We start from the raw sequence: 19,825 nt of genomic DNA on the forward strand, positions 1-19,825 counted from the left end.
CACAACTTGTGCCAATCCTTTTCCCAACACTCAATGCCCCCGTGAATTTTATTTCCCAATTTACCCTTCCAATCCTTTTGAGTGTTTCTTGTGTGGGAGAGAGATTTATGTATTTTGTTATATCATATTTGTCTCTTGTAAATAATAAAAAAAGAAATGTAAGATAAAAGTTTTATAAAAGATTCGAAAATTTTTAAGATTAGATTTTTAAAATATTTTTTTTATAATATTTTATTTAAAATAATATTACATAAAATTTAATATATAATTTAATAGTTAAATTAACGATTTTAATAATAAAAGAATCTAACTAATATAACCGAGATGCTTTAAGAATTTCATTAGAATAATTTAAAATTTAAAAATTAATTTAGAATAAAAGTGGGTTTAAAAATATTTAGTGAAAGTACTACATTTTTTAATACCATTTCTGAAGTATTCCGCAGACAATTGCAAAATGCACTTTGAATGAAAGAAATTCAGTTGATTTGACAATAAATTTAATAAATACTTTTTATTCTTTTTAGTTGAATCATAGAAATTTAAGTATTTTTTTCGAAATTTTACTGCATTTTATATTATCCTCATTTTTAAAATATATAAATTTGATTTAGTTTATATTTTTATTTTTTATTGACTTGGTATAGTAAGATAATTAAGCATTAATTCAGTTATTAGAATAAATTTTCATATGTAAATGAAATTATTATAAATTATTAAAATTTTAATCATAATAAATTTTAAACATAAAACACAAATATATTAAACAATTAACTTCATCAATATAATCGAAGAATTAACACATATCATGAGTATTGTATTAATCTTCTATTCATATAAATATATGTATGTGTGCCGGAGCAAAGTCTGAAATTTTGAGAAAGATTCAATTTTAATAATATATTTTTACGATAATAAAAAATATAATTTTATTATTTTAATAACTTATAATTTTTTATAATTAAACTTTATTAAAATGGACAAACTTTGTTAGAAATAAAAAAAAAACGAAAATATTCAAGGAAAGGTGGGCAGGGCAGGGCGGGGCAGGGCGGGGCAGCAAATAGCTATGAAAGTGGATGGGGATGGCTTCCTGTTTGTATGTATTTGAGACTCCCTTTCCCTTTTTACAGTGAAGGACTGAATTAAGAGTTACCAACCGCAACAGAGGGAAAAAAGAAAAAGAAAAATAAAAACAGTCGAACATGCTCTGTTTAGAGTCATCTCATTCCTTTCTACTTGTGTCCTTCAAACCTCCTTAAAATTTGAAGCTTAAATCCCCACCTTCCATTTTTGCTTAGCAAAAATCTCACTTTCATCTTCCCTCTAATCTTCCAATATATTTTCTTTGATCTTCTTTTTTTACTACCATCTATCTAAATCTACCATTTTCTTTAACCTCTTCAAGGAAAAGAAATAGTAAAAGCCAGGATTTTCGTGAACTTAGCTCTAGTTTCTTCACTGACCCTTTGCTTCTCTTTGTCTGATTTTGTTTTAGATTCATACTTCTTGCTCATCATTTACAGCAAAAGCTAAACCTTGCTCAAACTTTTATCAAGTCTAATTTATGTTTGATCTAGTTTTCTCTCTATCTAGTCCTAAACTTTTTTTGTGTTAACCCTTTTAGGCCGAGTTGTTTGATCAAACTCTATTTTTATCTATTTTTTGCACTTAATTTTAGCTCAAAGTTTCAATCTTTTCTTTTTTTTTTTTTTTGTTAGAAACAAGAAAAATGGATCCTAAGGTTTCACAATTTGTGATTCTTCTACCATTAATCTTTCTTCTTATTGTTCAAACCCTCAATGCCTTGGATTCTTCTTCTGCTACAATACCCATGAATTGTACGGACACATCAAGATTATGCACATCTTTTTTGGCTTTTAAGCCGCAGGGAAACCAAAGTCTAGCAGTGATCCAGAGCATGTTTGATGTGATACCACAAGACATTACAGTTGAAGGAGAGGACAGCCATGGCTACATATTCATAAAAAAGAACTGTTCTTGCTTGACATCCTCCAAGAATTATGCAACAAACACAACCTTTACAGTGAGATCAAATCAAGGGTATGTTTATGACATGATTTTAGAGGCTTATGATAGGCTTGCAATGGTTCCAAATGTTAGCAGGCCGGCAAGGATTGGAGCTGTGGTGTCTTTGAGGCTGTTTTGTGGGTGTTCAAGTAGTTTGTGGAACTACTTGATGAGTTATGTGATGAAAGATGGGGACAGTGTGCAATCTTTAGCTAGTAGATTTGGGGTTAGCATGGATAGTATTGAGCAAGTTAATGGGATTTCAAATCCTGATAATGTCACTGTTGGTGCTTTGTACTATATTCCCTTGAATTCAGGTTTGCCTAAAAAATCATTTAATTTTTTCTGTTTATTCTTTTTACCATTTTCTGTGTGTGGTTTCTTAGGAATTTGCATGAGGAATGCTATTTGTTTGGATATATCCATATTGAGTTGCTTTTCAAGAGATGGGCATTTATGATTTTGATGATAATTGCATAGTTTCTGAGAACTCTTTAAGTTTTGCAAATACAGGAGTTAACAAAGTTGGTAAAATAAGATTTTTGCCCATAGTTTATAATTAGGTATACTAAGGACTTGGAACTGGAGCCTACTTGGTTTCTATCTGAAGTCATAATGTGAACTTTGAGGGAAGGTGCTAATGTCATGGATTTCGGATATGCAAACAATATCATATTAATGCAAGCAATAATGAGTTCATGCATATTCTTGTTTTATAGCTGTGATTAGAATTGACAAATGTCTTTGCTTTATGATCTATTTCCTTGAATTACAGGGCTATTAATTGGTGTTTTTTCATTATGCCTTGTGTGTTGTTTGCAACTGGCAATGCGTACCGAGAATAGACATTTCTCTTGTTAATTTTGTTGGATTTACTTACTGTTTAGTTCTCCTCTTATAGCAGAAAGTTTTAGACTATAGCTTGCTTATATATATTGCAGTTCCTGGTGAACCGTATCATGTGGAGAATGAGATCCCCCCAGCACCTGTTCCTGCACCGTCAGCTGATGCAATTTCAGGTATGAATTGGTAAATCTAAGTGAAGGAAGTAAAGCCATGTTACTTGGACTGAAGTGTGAGTGTTGAATATGGGTATGTATGTGTCTGACATGGGCATGCTAAATTTTTCCATGTTATTATGTGTCTTTAGCGGGTCATATCCCCACATCCATGTTCGATGGGTACAACAAGCAAAACGAAGTCAGCTGTACAATGCCAACTACCAGCTGACAACTATAAATAAACGACATGCTTCACAGTGTGATGTATGTCAAAATTGAAAATTTTAAGTTTTACATAACAAGATATGGATTCTAGCTCTGTTTAAGTTCTGAATTGCTAGTGCCGCTTCTTTCTCAAAAAAAAAAAAAAATTTTGGCTGTTATGTTTTTCTTGTGTGTTATAATGTTACCTCTGTTCTGTTTGGTTGCGTGAATTATAGTAATGTCTGGTAAACACTCCTTGGTGAGGGGGGAATGTAAGTAATAGTTCGCTTGATATTGTGCAAGAAATATAATGTAGTATATTTTTAACTTTTGTGCAGAAATTCAAGTAAGTCCTAAGGCTCACGTGCCATATCGATGGATCATCGGGGCGTTGGGTGTTGGCCTTGCTCTCATTATATTAAGCATAGTTGTTTGTGTTTCCTTGAGATCATCGAGCTGCTTTGTTGAAGCTCGAGGAAGTCATGCCAAAGATCATGATGACAGGAGTTCTCACAAGTTTCACATTCTTCGGAAGCCAAGTTTCTGCTGTGGTTCAGGAAGATACATTTGTGGCAAGTCTGAGAATTGGACCCAAACCAACGGCGAACCTAGTAACCACCAGATTACTATCCCAAATGGTTATTACACTCTGATCTGTTGCTAGCTGAAATACTGGCATGGAACTATATATATCACATACTAAACAAAGTAGATTAGTTAATTAAAATACTAATAGCACAATATATAACTCCAGACCTAACATCTGATCTTACATTTTACCTGATTTGGTTCATAGCTTAGAGTTGCCTTTTATGACAACTCAGCTTGCCACCTTGACCAATCCACAACTCAGGAAGTCTAACTTTATTTTCTTGTCTTCTCTGTCAGCTCTAGGAACTGATGTACTTGATGTTGAGAAGCCTGTGGTTTTCACTTACGAAGATATTCTTTTTTCAACCGATGGGTTTTCAGATTCTAATCTACTTGGTCATGGAATCTATGGTTCTGTTTATTTCGGTTTCCTTAGGGACCAGGTTCGTGTGTTTCTACTTCGGAATTCAGATCATATGACTGCGACAAAGATGAGGAATTCAGATCATAGATTAACATTCCATTTATGTTTTGTTTATTTGATGCTTTTAGGAAGTTGCTATCAAAAGAATGACTGCTACAAAGACGAAGGAATTTATGGCAGAGATGAAAGTCTTGTGCAAGGTCCATCATGCAAATCTGGTAATGCTTCACCAAGATAAGCAATTGTTTAAATTTTGAAACTTGCAAAGCTTTCTTCTAAATGTTCGAAGCCATTGACTCCCATTCCGATTTAATTTTGTTGAAGGTAGAGTTGATCGGCTATGCTGCAAGTGATGATGAACTCTTCCTTATTTATGAATATGCTCAAAAGGGTTCCCTTAGAAGCCATTTACATGATCCCTTGAACAAAGGTAGGACTTTCAGTGCTTCTTGAGGTTTTATAATATATTTCATTCTTTTAAGAATGACTTATTGCGGCTTTACTAGGTCAAATGTTTGATAACTTTTGATAATTCTAGTTTATATGAATTTGAAGCCAGTGTATCAATGCTTCCTGAATAGTTGTGATGGAGCGGATGTTGGTACAAGGTTATAAAACTGTGCAACGTGTAGTGCTGAAATGGATCGAATGTTGTAAACTACGGTGGTAGATCTTTCCTGACCGTAATGTGTTGAGAAGATGTTGATAGTAAATGCCATGATTAATAAGTAGCTAAATTATTGCTTGACAAACTTTCACAGTGAGGGGTGAGGCTATTTTTATTATCCCAGTGTTCCATGCCTTGTATCAAATAGAATGACCCAGTACATTCTATTCATAGATGGATATAGCCGTACATTTTTGAGTCTTTCAATTCCTGATGGCGCAGCCAGTCTGGTTTGTTGGAACTTCCATGGACTGGTCTTAGTTTACAGCAATACTGATTGCTTGTGTACTGATGAGGCTAGACTGAGTAACTTAATGGTAGATTCACTATGTTGAAGCACTATAAAAGTTCAGGATTTTGCTTGGCTAGACAAGGAGCCTAATTTCTAAATGCCGCTTGAGGCTCCCATATAAGTAATTACGAAGTTAGCTCCTACTCTTAATTTTTTTTTCTATAATATGAAGCTGAAATCAGAATTTGGTGTTAATGATAAATTTACACAGCTTGTGCTCCTTTTATAAAATGTTTGAATGCGATTCTATGAGCTGTATGATCTGGATGTGGCATGTCCTGACCTGTGTATTATTTCTTTGTTGAGTCGTGAAATTCATGCTATAATTACACTGTGAATGTTTACTGGTTTGAAGGTCATACCCCACTTTCGTGGATAATGAGAGTTCAGATTGCACTCGATGCTGCTAGAGGCCTGGAGTACATCCATGAGCATACCAAAACACATTATGTTCATCGAGATATCAAGTCAAGCAACATCTTGCTTGATGGTTCTTTCAGGGCAAAGGTTCTAATTACATTATTGGTGGTTTTGCAATTTAAGTATGCTTGAGAACATTTGATTTACACTTGTTCTCGAATCAGATTTCAGATTTTGGTTTGTCAAAGCTTGTTGGGAAGACAAATGATGAGGAAGCAACAGCAACGAAAGTTGTTGGTACATTTGGTTATTTGGCACCAGAGTAAGTAATGATATTGTTCTACTCTTCAATTTTCTTGAAATGTTTGTGTTTGATATTCATTTCTGACACATGCCTATAAAGTATAGGGTTATAACCTTCCAAGGACCCTCCAAAATATATATAAATAGATAAAGTATTGTACCCGTATCTGACACTTGTATTTGAACCCAAGTAACATAGATATTGTTATTTTCACTAAAAGTTCTGCTAAACTCTTTTAATTGTTCCATATTGTTTTCTTATAGATATTTGAGTGATGGACTTGCATCATCAAAAAGCGATGTGTATGCATTTGGTGTTGTTCTGTTTGAGATTATATCTGGAAAGGAGGCCATCATACGGACTGAAGGCAGTGCGATGAAAAACACCGAAAGACGTTCATTGGCATCTATTGTGAGTGTCATTGTAGCACATTCTAAGATACATGCTTTGCCCCTAGACAAGTGTAATGATCCGTGAGAAATGACTTCTTTCTGAAACTAAATTTTAACATAAAATTTTTTGAACGTAGTTTAGTTTTGCACATGGTTTGGTAGCTGAAAAGTTGAATCCCTGATGGTCTAAGTCGGAAACCGATAAAATAATCTAAAGAGCTAATATCTTTTTTCTTTGTCTTCTACTAATAAAACCCAAATCTCTTTCTTATTGCAATTTTGCAGATGTTAGCAGCTCTCCGGAACACACCAGACTCGTTGAGCATGTCAAACATGAAGGACTATATTGATCCAAGTATGCTGGATCTTTACCCTCATGATTGTGTCTTCAAGGTAAATTTCTTACCTTTATATTGTTGATTAACGCATTTGATGAAAATTCTCGATTGAGCATTCATAGTCAGTTATGACGCTCTGAAAGCTAGAAAATAAGGAGTTAGGCTGCATTCACAAATCACAATATTCTGATTCAGCAATGGATCTCTTTGTGTGGTTTTGCTTTATTAGATGGCTATGTTGGCCAAGCAATGCGTGGATGAGGATCCTATTGTACGACCGGACATGAAACAAATTGTGATAAACTTGTCACAGATCCTATTATCCTCAGTTGAGTGGGAAGCAACACTTGCCGGTAACACCCAAGTATTTAGTGGGTTGGTCCAAGGAAGATAGTTATAGAGCAGAGGCCGCATTTCATCTTCATACTTATGTGTGCATAGTTTAATGATATTCCAGAACTAAAAAAGGAGGAAAAAAAAAGGAGAAAATATGATATGCTAGTATGTAGACAGCATTCCTTTGTTTTATCTCTTATTTCATCATGTGTCAGTATTGACGTTAGATTACATTTTATGCGGGTGAAAATTTTTTGATGTAAAATGCCACGTACAAGCATTTAGGGTAAACGCTTGTTTCGTAGATGGTTATTTATATAATTGCTGTTTAAGGTTATCATTAAGCATTCCATTAAGTTATATTTTAAACACTTTTTTAGCTAATAAAAAAAAAGGTTTGATATTTATGAAGAAGCTTGATTGGGTCCGAAGGTGATCTTTAATGCATATTTTGCTTGTTCAATAGGTCAGCCTTTTTTGGTTGCTTATCATCTCAATAAGACAAGAAATAAAGAAAAATCCATCTCCACTGAATTGAACTATGGTCACAGCAAATTTATGTTAGGAAAATAATGGGGGGATGATACATCTCGCCATCTTTGATTTATTTCCTCAAAAATGTTGTAAACGGGGGTTACCCCCATTTCATGCATTGCACCAATCAATCAGAGAAGTCATCTTCATGTCCACTATACTGACCCACATCTTGATGTCGTGCAAGCTTCCGTGTTCTTCTCACGCCATCTTCCGCATCCAACCTTCTCGAATTACTGTCCCTTGTGTTGGAATAAACCTGATTGTATATCAGGAATGCATATATCAGAACTAGATTTCACTATACTTATGCTGCAAACTCTAGACACTGACTTCATATTTTTGCTTGTAGGTATCCGTGTTTGACACCCGTATCAAACATATTCAGACATTAGTACATTGATATCGTCTTCCAAATATTTGGAAAAAGAATCTTCAAAAAAGAAAAAATTGAACATGCATACCTCTGGCTCTTGCAGTTCTATTGCAGCAGCTGTTGATCTCCTCCTTACAGTAATTCTGGAAGGTATAGGAAAATGTTCAATCTCATCACCAGATCTTCCCTCTCTGGCCCTCTTTTTTCTTAAATTAAGCTTTGTTGGAAGAGGCTGCAACATGAGTGTGTTACAATCACAAAACTAATCAACAGAATTTCTACCAAAGATGGATCAAAAAACATAAATTTTGCTCAAATGTATACCACATAGCAGGCATCTCCTTCATCGAATGAAACCAGGTATGTTGTTGGGTCATTTGCGCCATCACCCCGCACCTGTAAACAAGTCACAAATCGCTTATGTGGAGCTTCTCCAGATTGAGAAATGTAACATTACAGAAATTTGGTTACATACATCCCAGTGGTACTCGCGAACCCAAGAATATGAGATATCTTCGAGCTCATCATACATATCCTTCGACAGCTGGAACCATTAAAAATGAAAATTGGAATGTAACTCACTTAAAACCAACAGATTTGAAGCTAGGCTGAAAAAAGAAAACATTACTGCCTATGGATATATGATCCATTGAATGCAAAGCATATCTACCTCATCAAGGGAAGGCACCATGTATGCCAAAAATTTATCAGGATTAGCTGGATCCGAGCTTGGTGCCACATAACTTTTCATAATGGCCTGCAATTATAGGAAAAAGTAGAAAACCAAGATCAATATCAAATGAAATAATTATATGGAATCAGTGGCCATTGTGTCCCACGGCCCATGGGTAATTTTATCTAAAATTTTCTTTTAATCTGCCAACAATAATTGCAGAGTTGATTAGGATCATCAGTCTGACAACATGCTGCAGTGATACTATCAACTATTTATGGCATACTCACTGATAATATTAGGACCTAGAGACAGCATGCAGATTAATTTCGGCAAAAAGCAAGGTACCATGCCAAAAAATAAATTTTAACAAAGAAATCCTCCACACATCAACTTCTATTTTATTTATCATAAATAATAACAGAATGACACGGCACACTTTTTTGATAACGTATTCTTCCACTAATCTTGCAGATTAGAGGATTCAACTTACCACAAAATAGAGTCAAGATATCAATGAACTATAGTAATGCAGGTGGTATGTGAGTCTCGAGATATTCACTAATTTTATAAGCACGGTACACAACCTATGTGCAGCATGAATGCAATAAAATATTTCTCAACTCACCCTTGATTCATGTTCATCACGAACAGAGCCATGAAGCTTGCTGAATATTTCCGAGTCAGCTGTAGGAGCACCATCAAATGCCACCATAACAAACTGATCATTGTGCCTGGTACAATCACATCATGGACAACACATATAAGGATGCTGTAACACAGCACAATGACTAATGATAGAAATCTAAAAGCATGGGAGCCCAAAAACTGAAGTAAAACCAAAAAAGAATGGCTTGACTAATTCCATACCTATCAAAATCAGGTAAGAGAGGCATAACTTCAATAGGCTCTAAGTTTTTATTGGTTGCATGGACAGGACGTAACTTGGATGCCTCGAATGATGCCTCAATTTCTTTTATTTGTCTTTCCCTGATACAATTTCCAACATATTCAATGTCAGCAAGCAGTGGTCGTGGAAGTACACAAGTTTCTAGCAAATCTGATTTCAATAAAATTTCTCTTCAGAAGAGGTTTGAATAAAACAAACCTATTGTTAAGGTTCTCCAAAAGATTACGGCCTCCCTTAAGTTCTCGCAGTTCTTTTGCTTGCTTTTCAGTCAAAGACTGCAAGTGCCACATATATTTAGTTTTGACACAGCTTCCAAAAGTAATCATGCAGAAGATGAAATATGAACACAGGTAGTTAGCAATTACCTGTTTCATTGATTCCATATTAAGTGGAGAAATGTACTGTGTTTTAACAAGCCAAGAAACACCTTTATCAGTGGGTCTTTCTTTTCGTCTTATGCCATCTTTCTTTATAGGGGTTATAGCTACATCATCATGCAAGAGTTCCTCGTCTTCTGGGGGAAGTGGTGGTCTAACACTAGGAGGACTAATTAAAAAAAGAGAGAAGAGAATCAAAACAATAGCAACAAAAAGCAAAGGCAAAAGAAATAATTTTAAGCAGCTGAATTACGATACTTGTACACACTGAGGTCAAGCAAATCCAGTGGTATCCCGAGATCTGGCTCAACAAAAAGTTTAGGCTTGTACATTTTCTCCAGAGAGGTGATGGTGTATTTTGTAAACCTGTGAGAAAGAAGTATACATTAACAAGAAATCTCAGAAAGGAATTAAATCATGACATCAAGACCCAAGGACCAAAACCAGATTTTTTAAGTTTGAACTTTTACAAGTCCAATAATATTTTTCTCTGCAGATAAAGGAATACTAACTATAGGTAACTAACGACAAAAATAAAAGAAAAATGGAAAACACATTCAATCAGACAATCAATAAAAAATTTGGATCCTGGAGTTTTAAAAGGAGAAAATACAGTCATCATTCTTTGGAGCAAAACACTATTTCTTACCGATCTTTATCTTTCTTCAAGGCCATAAGTTTGGGCTGTGCACTTGGATCAGGAAGTTCATTTCGGAATCTATATGATAAAAGTGTTTGTCATTATCAGATGTGAACTGCATAGCTAAATAGTCAAACAAGTAATCCAAAGGAACATTTTCCAACATGAAAAAGAAATTTCACATGGGAAAATAAGGAGGAAATTGCAAGAAGTAATGATCAAGTACAGTGTTCAGCCAAAATGTATTATTATACATGCAAATGCAAGGAACAGTGGGAAAGATCATTTTAATAAAACAAAAGGAAAAATCAAAATGCCATTGTTGTCAAAACTACTGTAGTTACAATATGAGCAGATTCAACATGAAGAGACAAGTTAATCCATGGTTCATCAACCTACTTATGCCAATCCCAATATCAGAGCCATATACATCACTAATTACTCTATCGAATTCCATCTTAAGTCATCCATGGATATCTCCAGAACAGCATAAATGGCAAAAGTAGGACAAGAGAAGGCATCATTCAACCTAAACTAGATAAACTCATTAAGGCAGGATAACAAACAAGAAATTTGAAAAGTTTAATACCTAACTTAGATATGACAAACGTGAAATTTAACAAGTTTGATATCTAAATTTGCCATGGCCTAAGAATCAAACAAAACTGTAAAGAAGAAAGAAAACATCATTTCCATATACTCACTTCAACTTGCACAAGAACGTAGTTGGCTTCTTTAATCTATTCTCAATCCTCTCACCACTCAAAAATGGTGTAGCTCTCCTATCTCCCATCCGTGAGCCTATCATTGAACCATGCGCTTTGCTGGAAGACATTAATTGGGCCTTCTGCGACTCCTTCATCTGCTGTCTATGATTCTCCTCTTGTCTTTGCTTCTCAAAGTCCCTCTTCTTCCTCAACCTCCTCTCTTCCTCTGTCTCCACTCTTCCTGCATGAACATTTGGGTTCTTTACAGGGGGCACCATTGGCTTGTGCTCTCTACCACCAATCCTGTGATTGGAATGCCCATGTTCACGCCTTCCAGAACCTGAAAAATCTCTATTCCCCACTTTACTGCGCTCACTTAACCTCTTGTCCCCAGAACTCTCCTTTGGAGGAGGCGGAGGTGGAGAACTGGGAGGAGGAGGTGGAGGGATTAAAGAACCGGGAGAACTTGGGGGACGCGGTGGAGGAGGTGGCTGCATTGCTTGATTGCCATACTGTGATGAGTACTGTGAAGGTGGATAGTATATTGGTGGCCGTGAGTTGAAGGTATTGTGCGACACTGTTGGCAGAGGAAGGGGTGGGGGATGTGGATAGGAAGAATCCGGAGTGGCGGAGGCGGTGGGGGATAAGAATATTGCTGCTGTGGAAGTGGAGGTGGAGGAGGCGGTGACTGCTGCTGTTGTTGGGGCGGTCTTGAAGAAGGGTAATGATAATTTGATTTCAAATTCATTTGATTGTAATTTTGATCATAATGTTGTTGGGGTGGGAGAGGATTTTGATTTGGTGGAGGTGGAGGAGGAAAGGATTGTGGTGGGAATGACCTATACGAGGCCATTCTTCTTCTCTTTTATTCACTTCATCACAGTATCAAAAACAGAGATAAATCAATAAGGAAGCCGCATAAAAGAACAGTAAAACATGAAACTTGAGATTTTGAATTCTGGGCTTCTTTTTTCTCCTAGTTTTCTTGAAGAAATTTATTCAAATTGGAAAACCTTCAACTCGAATTTGAAATTTCCTATTTTCCTTTCAAGAAAAAAAAACCCAAAAGGAATAAATTCGAAACTTCGAAATCCTAATTTCCAGAATTCAGCTTAAGTAGCTAAAACCCTAGCAAAATCAACCGCCAAAAATTTTTAATTTAATAAGGTCGGCAAAAAAATTAGTGGGAAGAAAGCGTTAAATGAGATAAACAGAGCAACGAATTGAACTCTGAATTCCACAAACCCTAGGAAAGAGATAGAGACTGCTCTGGAATCTAACCAGTAAATACTTGAAAGCAAAAACCAGCTCCTACTGTATTAAAGGGAGAAAAAAGAAACCCTAACCAATTGAAATCCGAACTAATATATGTTTATTATTTACAGCTCTAAGCGAAAACCAAAATGCGTGAGTGATTGACCGGAAAAAGTTGGCCGGAACCGGGAAGGGTATAATATCCTCTTTCACTTGGTTTTGGATTTATTTTTGGGGTTTATATATTCAGTATTATTTCTTTGTTTTTTCCAATGTTATTGAAATCCGGAGTAAGGATGAGAACTAGTTGAGTCGTGAACTTCAGTTGAACCGCCCGAATGAACCAATGCAAAACCAGTTAAACCGAACTTTGCAACCCAAATCCATCGAAAACATACCAAACCCTAAAAAATTTAATCAATCCAACCCAATCACCCAACCTAAAAAAAATCTGTCTTGTACCTACTAAAACACTAGAAGAAGAAAAGTACAACCCTGCTGCTTTTGCTCTGCCATGTTGACACGGGTCAAATTCTTAAGTCTTAATTAGCAGTTAAGTTAGTTAACAAAGCGACAGTGTTTAATCTTTTATGTTTAGAAACTTCAATAAAACGGAGAGTTTAAGGGGGGGTTAGACGCAGCGTTTTAGTGTTGATGAAGGGAATTGAGTAAAATGGTGCGTTTCACTCTAATATTGCACATGTCTAACGGAAGTTCAAATTGGTTGTAACGGCCTGGTGGTTATAATTGCCCAAGGGCCCAAGAAGCAGTTATGCAAAAATTTGAATGCAAAGGTTAGTCTCTCTTCCTCTCTTTCTCTCAAAATTTTTTCTCTTTTCTATATTCTGCAAACTCCAACATCACATGTTCCAACGGCTGCCTCTCTACTTCTTTTCAACTCTTCTCTCATCTCAAGTTTCAACCTTAATTGTTGTTGATCATTATCTCTAACCATTGCAGACTACTGTTTCTTGCTTTGAAGATTATATTGGAGAGTCAATGATAAGATTTTCATTATCTTTTTTTTTTCCTTCCTCTTTATTTCCAAGAAAATTAAGCATATATGTCAATTTAAAAAAAAATTAAGGTTTGATATGTTTTATTTGGAAATTACAGAAATAAGTTGATTTTTGAAAGAGAAGGCAAAAACAAATTATGTAGAATGCGCTTTCAAGTGACGTGGAGAAAAGAGGTGAAAATGTACTGGTTTAAAAAATCACATGGCACATTTTTGCCACATGGCATTGTATCGTACCAAAGTCGGATTTCTAAAAAAATTTATATAAACAGTTAGATAATCACCATCATTGAGTTTCTAACCTTGGGATCAATGGCAAGTTGACGAATGGTAACACTTTTTTCTCCAATGTTAACATTTTTGTTCCTATATATACCTTGTCTATTTTCAAAAAAAAATTATTCAATCTTATTTATCTATTCTCTCAATTCTCTCAATCTTATACATCTACTCTCGCAATTTTCTCAACTCTTTTATTCTTAATGTTTTTCATTCAAATTTTCTCAAATTCTTCTTTTCTAAATTTTTTATTTTGTAATTTCTTTGATTTTATTTCAGTTCCATAATTTTAAAAATATCAATGTCTCTAATTCAAGTTGGGTACAAAGTGTTACATGAGACTTGGAAATCAAGTCTCAATACTCAGGCTACCATATCTTAAGACTTTCATCTAGTCCCAAGACATAAATCTAGAACTATAGGAAAATAGTATTCCGAGTCATGCAATCATGTCTCTATATGCCTTCTAGCAAGATATATGTCAAACCAAAAGTATGAAAACATGTTTAACACATGGAAACAAGTCCATAACATAAAAATTCCTTATCATAATTGTTTTCAATTAAAATTTGACTAGATTAGTAGATTATATGCATAAAACCAATACGCAAGTTCATTAAAAACTGTGAGATCCTACATTTGACCCAATCATCGAGTCCTAATGGGAGACCTATAATGGTTGCTAGAGTAATTTAATCTAGCTTATACTTTAAATTCAATAAGAAAGTCAAACATAAATCTGTTAGAATTTTAAATAATATCTAATATAAAATTAGAACTGTAAACTAAAATTTATCATGTCTAATCATCAAGAATAAATCAAGAACAAAACTAGATGCGGAAGCGTACCTGAATCCATGAATTTCTTAAATTTTACCCGATCTTGGGGATTTGATCTTTCAAATTAGCACACAAGAAATTCAGAGAATATCTGCTCTCTCTTTCCTAATGATGGGATATTAGAAAAGATATCTTGTGTGTAATTTGGGGACCATAACCCTAATATTTATAACATTGGCATATTAATTCTAATCAAATTCTAATTAGCTTATTTTTAATTAGAATTTGATTTGAACTCAATTACTAGAGTATCTACACATATTTGACCCATACTTTATTTAATAATTAAAGCCCAATAAAATTTTAACCAAATTAGATCACTTTTAATTTGGGCTAACCTATCATGATAGTAAATAATAACATGTAATTACCCTTATTATTTATGTAATGTTCATATTTTCCAACAGTCTCCCACTTGGACCACATATATATACTAATTACTCTATAAATTACATGTCATTATATAACCTTATGAGCTCAAAATTTTACTATCATATCCAAAAGGTATTCCGAACAATCTCGTCCATTAATTATGTTAATATAGAACCAAGGCGACTTTCATTACATATATGTAACTAAATCCATTCATGATCACGTATATTAACACAACCAAATGACATAGATCAAGTATGGATGTGTAGCATGAAAATTACATGCAATATGATCTAAACATGTCTATTTTCAACTGGTCCTCCTTAGTGAGATCAAACCTTACCAAAATTAGAGTGTGAATAAACCAAATAAACTTAATTTCTGTAGAAAATAAACTTATTATCTTTAAACTGGAATAACTGAAAATGTGTCTATAACATAAAAGCATTTAAAAATACAAACTCCCCCTAAAACCAAATATCCTTTAAATGACATTACACCCATATGAGCAATGTACTCTTATAAAACTTTAGGTACAGTTCCTTAGTAAGCAGATCCGCAATCATGGAGTTTGTCCTAATATGCTTTATAAGCACCGAACCACTCTGAACTTTGAGTTTAACAACCAGGAACTTAAAGTCTATGTGTTTTGACTTTAATGTGTTCCTGTTGCTATTGGAATAAAAGACTGCAATTTGTTTTCACAATTGGCACCTTAGTGACAAAATCTTGAATCATATTCCATCAAAATCGGAGTTTATATACCTGATAATCTCTAACTAATTAGATCACTGATATGTGAGCCTGTAATCTTTTGTTCTTTAAAAATACCTTATAACCTTTTTAGATGCTATCCAATGATCCAAACTAGGGTTGCTTAAAATATCTGTCTAACATCCCAATAATATACATAATATTCCAATGTATACAAACCTGAATGTACATTAGATTTTCTATTGCTAAAATGTAAAAAATCTTATGCATTTTTGTAATCTCAAAATCATTCTTAGGGCATTGATTGATGCTATACTTATTATTGACAAGCAGTATGTCATTAACATATAAAACAAAATATAAAACCTTACTCCCACTAAACTTATGGTATATACGATTATCAACAAAATTCATCTCTAAATCGGATGTAAAGGCTTCTAAAATGTTGTGCTTTGGCCTGAGTAATCTTTTCAGATTCTATGCCCCTAAAGGCTTCTAAAATGTTGTGCTTCATGATCATTAGACTCATACAATTTGAATTGATCCCACCTCTCAAAATCCCTCTTAACATAAGGGGTGTTTTTCACAGTGAGAGGTGCAGGTTGTTCTTCCCTTAGTGTAAGGTCTATGTCCATACAACCAAGCACTATAAGTAAGTGCCTTTTCCATTCCTTAAAATTAGTCCCATTAAGCATGGGTATAGAATTTATATTAGTAGATATTGTGGCAGTAGAATATGAATTAGCTAAATATAGAACAAAAAATAAATAAAAAGCTCACATCAATATTCATAAGTAAACAATAAATTCAGGATAATAGCTAATCCCATCTCAAGATACCAAACACAACATTAATATCAAGTCTTTAGACAGTAATATTAACAGTAAGCAGTACTCTTGTTGTAGCAATAAAACATTGACAATAAACTATGTCAAACAATGAATTAATCTTTGGACTAACTTATTGCTCACATAAAATACCTTATAATTGTCACACATTTATCACCACAGACGTTGTTGTAATTCTTCCAAATATTAACTTACCTTTGGGTCAATTAATAAACGCATAAATCACAAAAACATATAATCATTTTAATATTTCAAATAAACTAATCTACACAAAAGAGGTCACTTTGGTGGCATTTTGTTTTAACTAATTAGATATCCTTAATTAAAAGCCAAAATCTGAATTTATTTGTTCAAAATATTTACCTTAATTTCATCTTTCAATCAAATTAAAAGATAATAATATATATTTATATATATTTATCCCAAAACAACATACAGTGATGTTGGTAAATATAATAATAGCCGAATAAATCAAAATAACCTCACATAAGACTTTAAATTTAAACTAAAATAATTCGAACAAAGGAAAACCTCATATCAAGATATCGGACGCTCCATTAGTATTTCATCTTTGGACAAAATATTAACTTGTAAGTGATATCTTGGTGGAGTAATCAAACATTGACAATAAGAACATGTCGAATAATAAATCTTCCTTTGGGCTAATTTATTACTCACATGTAAAACTAAATAACTGTCACATGTTTATCACCATAGTTGCACATGTAATATTATTAACCTTCATTTGGGCCAATCAATATTAACATAACTTAAGTTACATGCACACAAACTTTTATATTTTAAAACAAAATAATTTATACAAAAAAATCACTTTGGTGACTTTTTGCTTCAATTAAGTTATTTTAAAATATATATAAACATACCAATATTCAAATTTAAATTTCCCCAATAGTCAAATGTCAAAACTATTTTTTTTATTGCTTTATAGATTCTGAAATAATCCAAAATAAGGTTGTCTTAATAATGCAATAAAAAACCGAAAACCTTAATTTTTTGACTATTTCTTTTCTTTTTTGTTCCAAAATCATATATATCAAAACCAAACAGAAATAATGTAGCGGTTCAAAGCCAAATAATTAACAAGCACATGTATTTATAATTTTGGCATGGATAAAAACACCAAAGCAATTCACGCATATACATGTATTCATAATCAAATAGAAAAACTTATTCTGAATTTACCATGTAAATCCAAAGTTGTATTTATGATTAAACAGATACTCACATCAATACTTGAAAAATATTTTCAAGCCAATAAATCTCAAAAAAACAAAATCATAATAGTTGGCATATCTCCCAATTCATACAATAAACCATATCATCATAATTTAACCAAATATTTGGAACCATAAGATGCCAAAACCTAAGATTATATAACCAAATTTAAAACCAAATTATTTAAATATGTATATAATTGACATGAATTTGCACCAAAGCATCCATAAAATTGAATATATAACTGTAACAAAAAAAAATAACTTCAATGATATCCATCAAAAATTAATTTCACTAATTAAACTATAAAAGATATCTTATTGAATAATGGTTATAAACACCTGTTCACACAAACTATAATCATGCATTAATCCTCAAAATCATTTATATGCATATAATATATATACACACACAAATATAAAAATAATACTGGCTTGCCTTACATATCTCATGTAAACTCAAATTTATATTCATGACTAAAGACATTATCATAAAACTTCTTTATACGTACAAATACTAAAAAAAATCCATAACCACAAAATATAAAAAGAATCACAAATTATATAAAAGTCTTTATATGCACCACTACCTATGAAAATTCATAGCCACCATATTTAAAAAAATAATCCCAAATTTTTTAATTTTAGTCAGATTCCATAAAGACTAAAACTTACATAAAATAATTATAAAAGAAACCAAAAGTAATCATTCATATATATGAATTGAATTCAATGGTGAATATAATTCATCATAAATAAAGATAAAGGATGATGATTCCATATATATTCAACTACAAACAGAAAATTTAAAACAAATAGTGCAAAAAAAAATATATCTTACCAACATTCATTTATTCGATTATCAAGTGAATTAACTTTCAAAACCAATTATACAACCCAATTGGAATTCTTCAATTGTAAAAAAGTTGTAAGTTTGTAATTTTAATTTAATAATGACTTTAACCAAAATTTATAAAATAATTGTGTGAAAAGAAGAGAAAGAAATCTCACAAATCAATTTTTATCAATTGATTATAAATAAATAAATAGACCTTCATCTTTCGAATAGCATATGCAAATATTAAACTAGATTATATTTATAAAACCTTAAAACTTTATTTAAAGAATCAAAACCCAAAAATTTATCAAGAATCTCAAAGATTCAACATAATATATAATTAAAATATCAAATCCATAAAACTAAAAAAGAAAAATGAATCAATCCAAAATTAATAAAGAATCAATTCATTCTCAATGATTCAATATGACAAAGCTAATACCACTTGTTAGAATTTTAAATAATATCTAATATAAAATTAGAACTGTAAACCAGGATTTATCATGTCTAATCATCAAGAATAAATCAAGAACAAAACTAGATGTGGAAGTGTACCTGAATCCATGAATTTCTTGAAGTTTTACCCGATCTTGGGGATTTGATCCTCCAAATTAGCACACAAGAAATTCAGAGAATTCTGCTCTCTTTCCTAATGATGAGATATTAGAAAAGATACCTTGTGTGTAATTTGGGGATCATAACCCTAATATTTATAACCTTGGCATATTAATTCTAATCAAATTCTAATTAGCCCATCATTAATTAGAATTTGATTGCTAATTAGAATTTGATTAGAACTCAATTACTAAAGTATCTACACATATTTGACACATACTTTATTTAATAATTAAAGCCCAATAAAATTTTAACCAAATTAGATCACTTTTAATTTGAGCTAACCTATCATGATAGTAAATAATAATATGTAATTACCCTTATTATATATGTGATGTCCATATTTTCCAACAAAATCCATTCATATCAAACCATTTCAATTGATTAAATTCATTATTAAAACTTTTAAAACAATTTCTAAATCTTTTAAAACAATTCCTAAATGTTCAAAGGTCATCGGGATCTAGCAACTCAAAATAAGAGAAGGACAATGTTTTGTCTGTACAGGTACAAGTGAGAATTTGTACAAATACAAGTCCCTACTATCGTACACTTTTACTTTCACTAACTTACTTATTGTGATACAATTTAGCATATGTATAGATACAACTATGCTAGGACCCAAAAATCACCTCAAAACTCACTTAAATTTGCC

The 19,825-nt window shown here is 32.8% G+C and overlaps 1 protein-coding gene and 1 pseudogene across 3 annotated transcripts; one reads left to right on the forward strand and one right to left on the reverse strand.

Annotated features, from left to right (window-relative positions):
- Nucleotides 1–1,104: 1,104 nt before the first annotated feature.
- Nucleotides 1,105–8,322, forward strand: LOC107951804 (lysM domain receptor-like kinase 3). 3 transcript variants are annotated; one of them, XM_041084987.1, is made up of 11 exons: nucleotides 1,105–2,348; nucleotides 2,973–3,050; nucleotides 3,575–3,874; nucleotides 4,125–4,270; nucleotides 4,380–4,469; nucleotides 4,576–4,681; nucleotides 5,566–5,717; nucleotides 5,795–5,892; nucleotides 6,138–6,285; nucleotides 6,552–6,659; nucleotides 7,827–8,322. In XM_041084987.1, the coding sequence occupies exons 1-11, from the start codon at nucleotides 1,733–1,735 to the stop codon at nucleotides 7,875–7,877; spliced, it is 1,893 nt and encodes a 630-aa protein (XP_040940921.1). In that variant the 5' UTR covers nucleotides 1,105–1,732; the 3' UTR covers nucleotides 7,878–8,322. The 3 variants fall into 3 exon arrangements, with proteins under 3 accessions (XP_040940921.1, XP_040940923.1, XP_016742438.1); XM_041084989.1 differs by having other exon boundaries at nucleotides 6,138–6,337; nucleotides 7,827–7,935; XM_016886949.2 differs by lacking the exon at nucleotides 7,827–8,322 and adding an exon at nucleotides 6,834–7,277.
- LOC107952365 (protein PAF1 homolog) lies at nucleotides 7,450–12,730 on the reverse strand (annotated as a pseudogene).
- Nucleotides 12,731–19,825: the final 7,095 nt, after the last annotated feature.

The sequence above is a fragment of the Gossypium hirsutum genome, chromosome A02, assembly GCF_007990345.1.
Source record: "Gossypium hirsutum isolate 1008001.06 chromosome A02, Gossypium_hirsutum_v2.1, whole genome shotgun sequence".
In the NCBI taxonomy this organism is placed as follows: Eukaryota; Viridiplantae; Streptophyta; class Magnoliopsida; order Malvales; family Malvaceae; genus Gossypium; species Gossypium hirsutum.

Bases quoted from the DNA above. Each gene is read 5' to 3' on its own strand.
- LOC107951804 (XM_016886949.2), top strand. From the start codon at position 1,733: ATGGATCCTAAGGTTTCACAATTTGTGATTCTTCTACCATTAATCTTT. The intron at 3,051-3,574 runs GTATGAATTGGT...ACTTTTGTGCAG, and splicing joins GTCAGCTGATGCAATTTCAG to AAATTCAAGTAAGTCCTAAG. The intron at 5,718-5,794 runs GTTCTAATTACA...TTCTCGAATCAG, and splicing joins ATGGTTCTTTCAGGGCAAAG to ATTTCAGATTTTGGTTTGTC.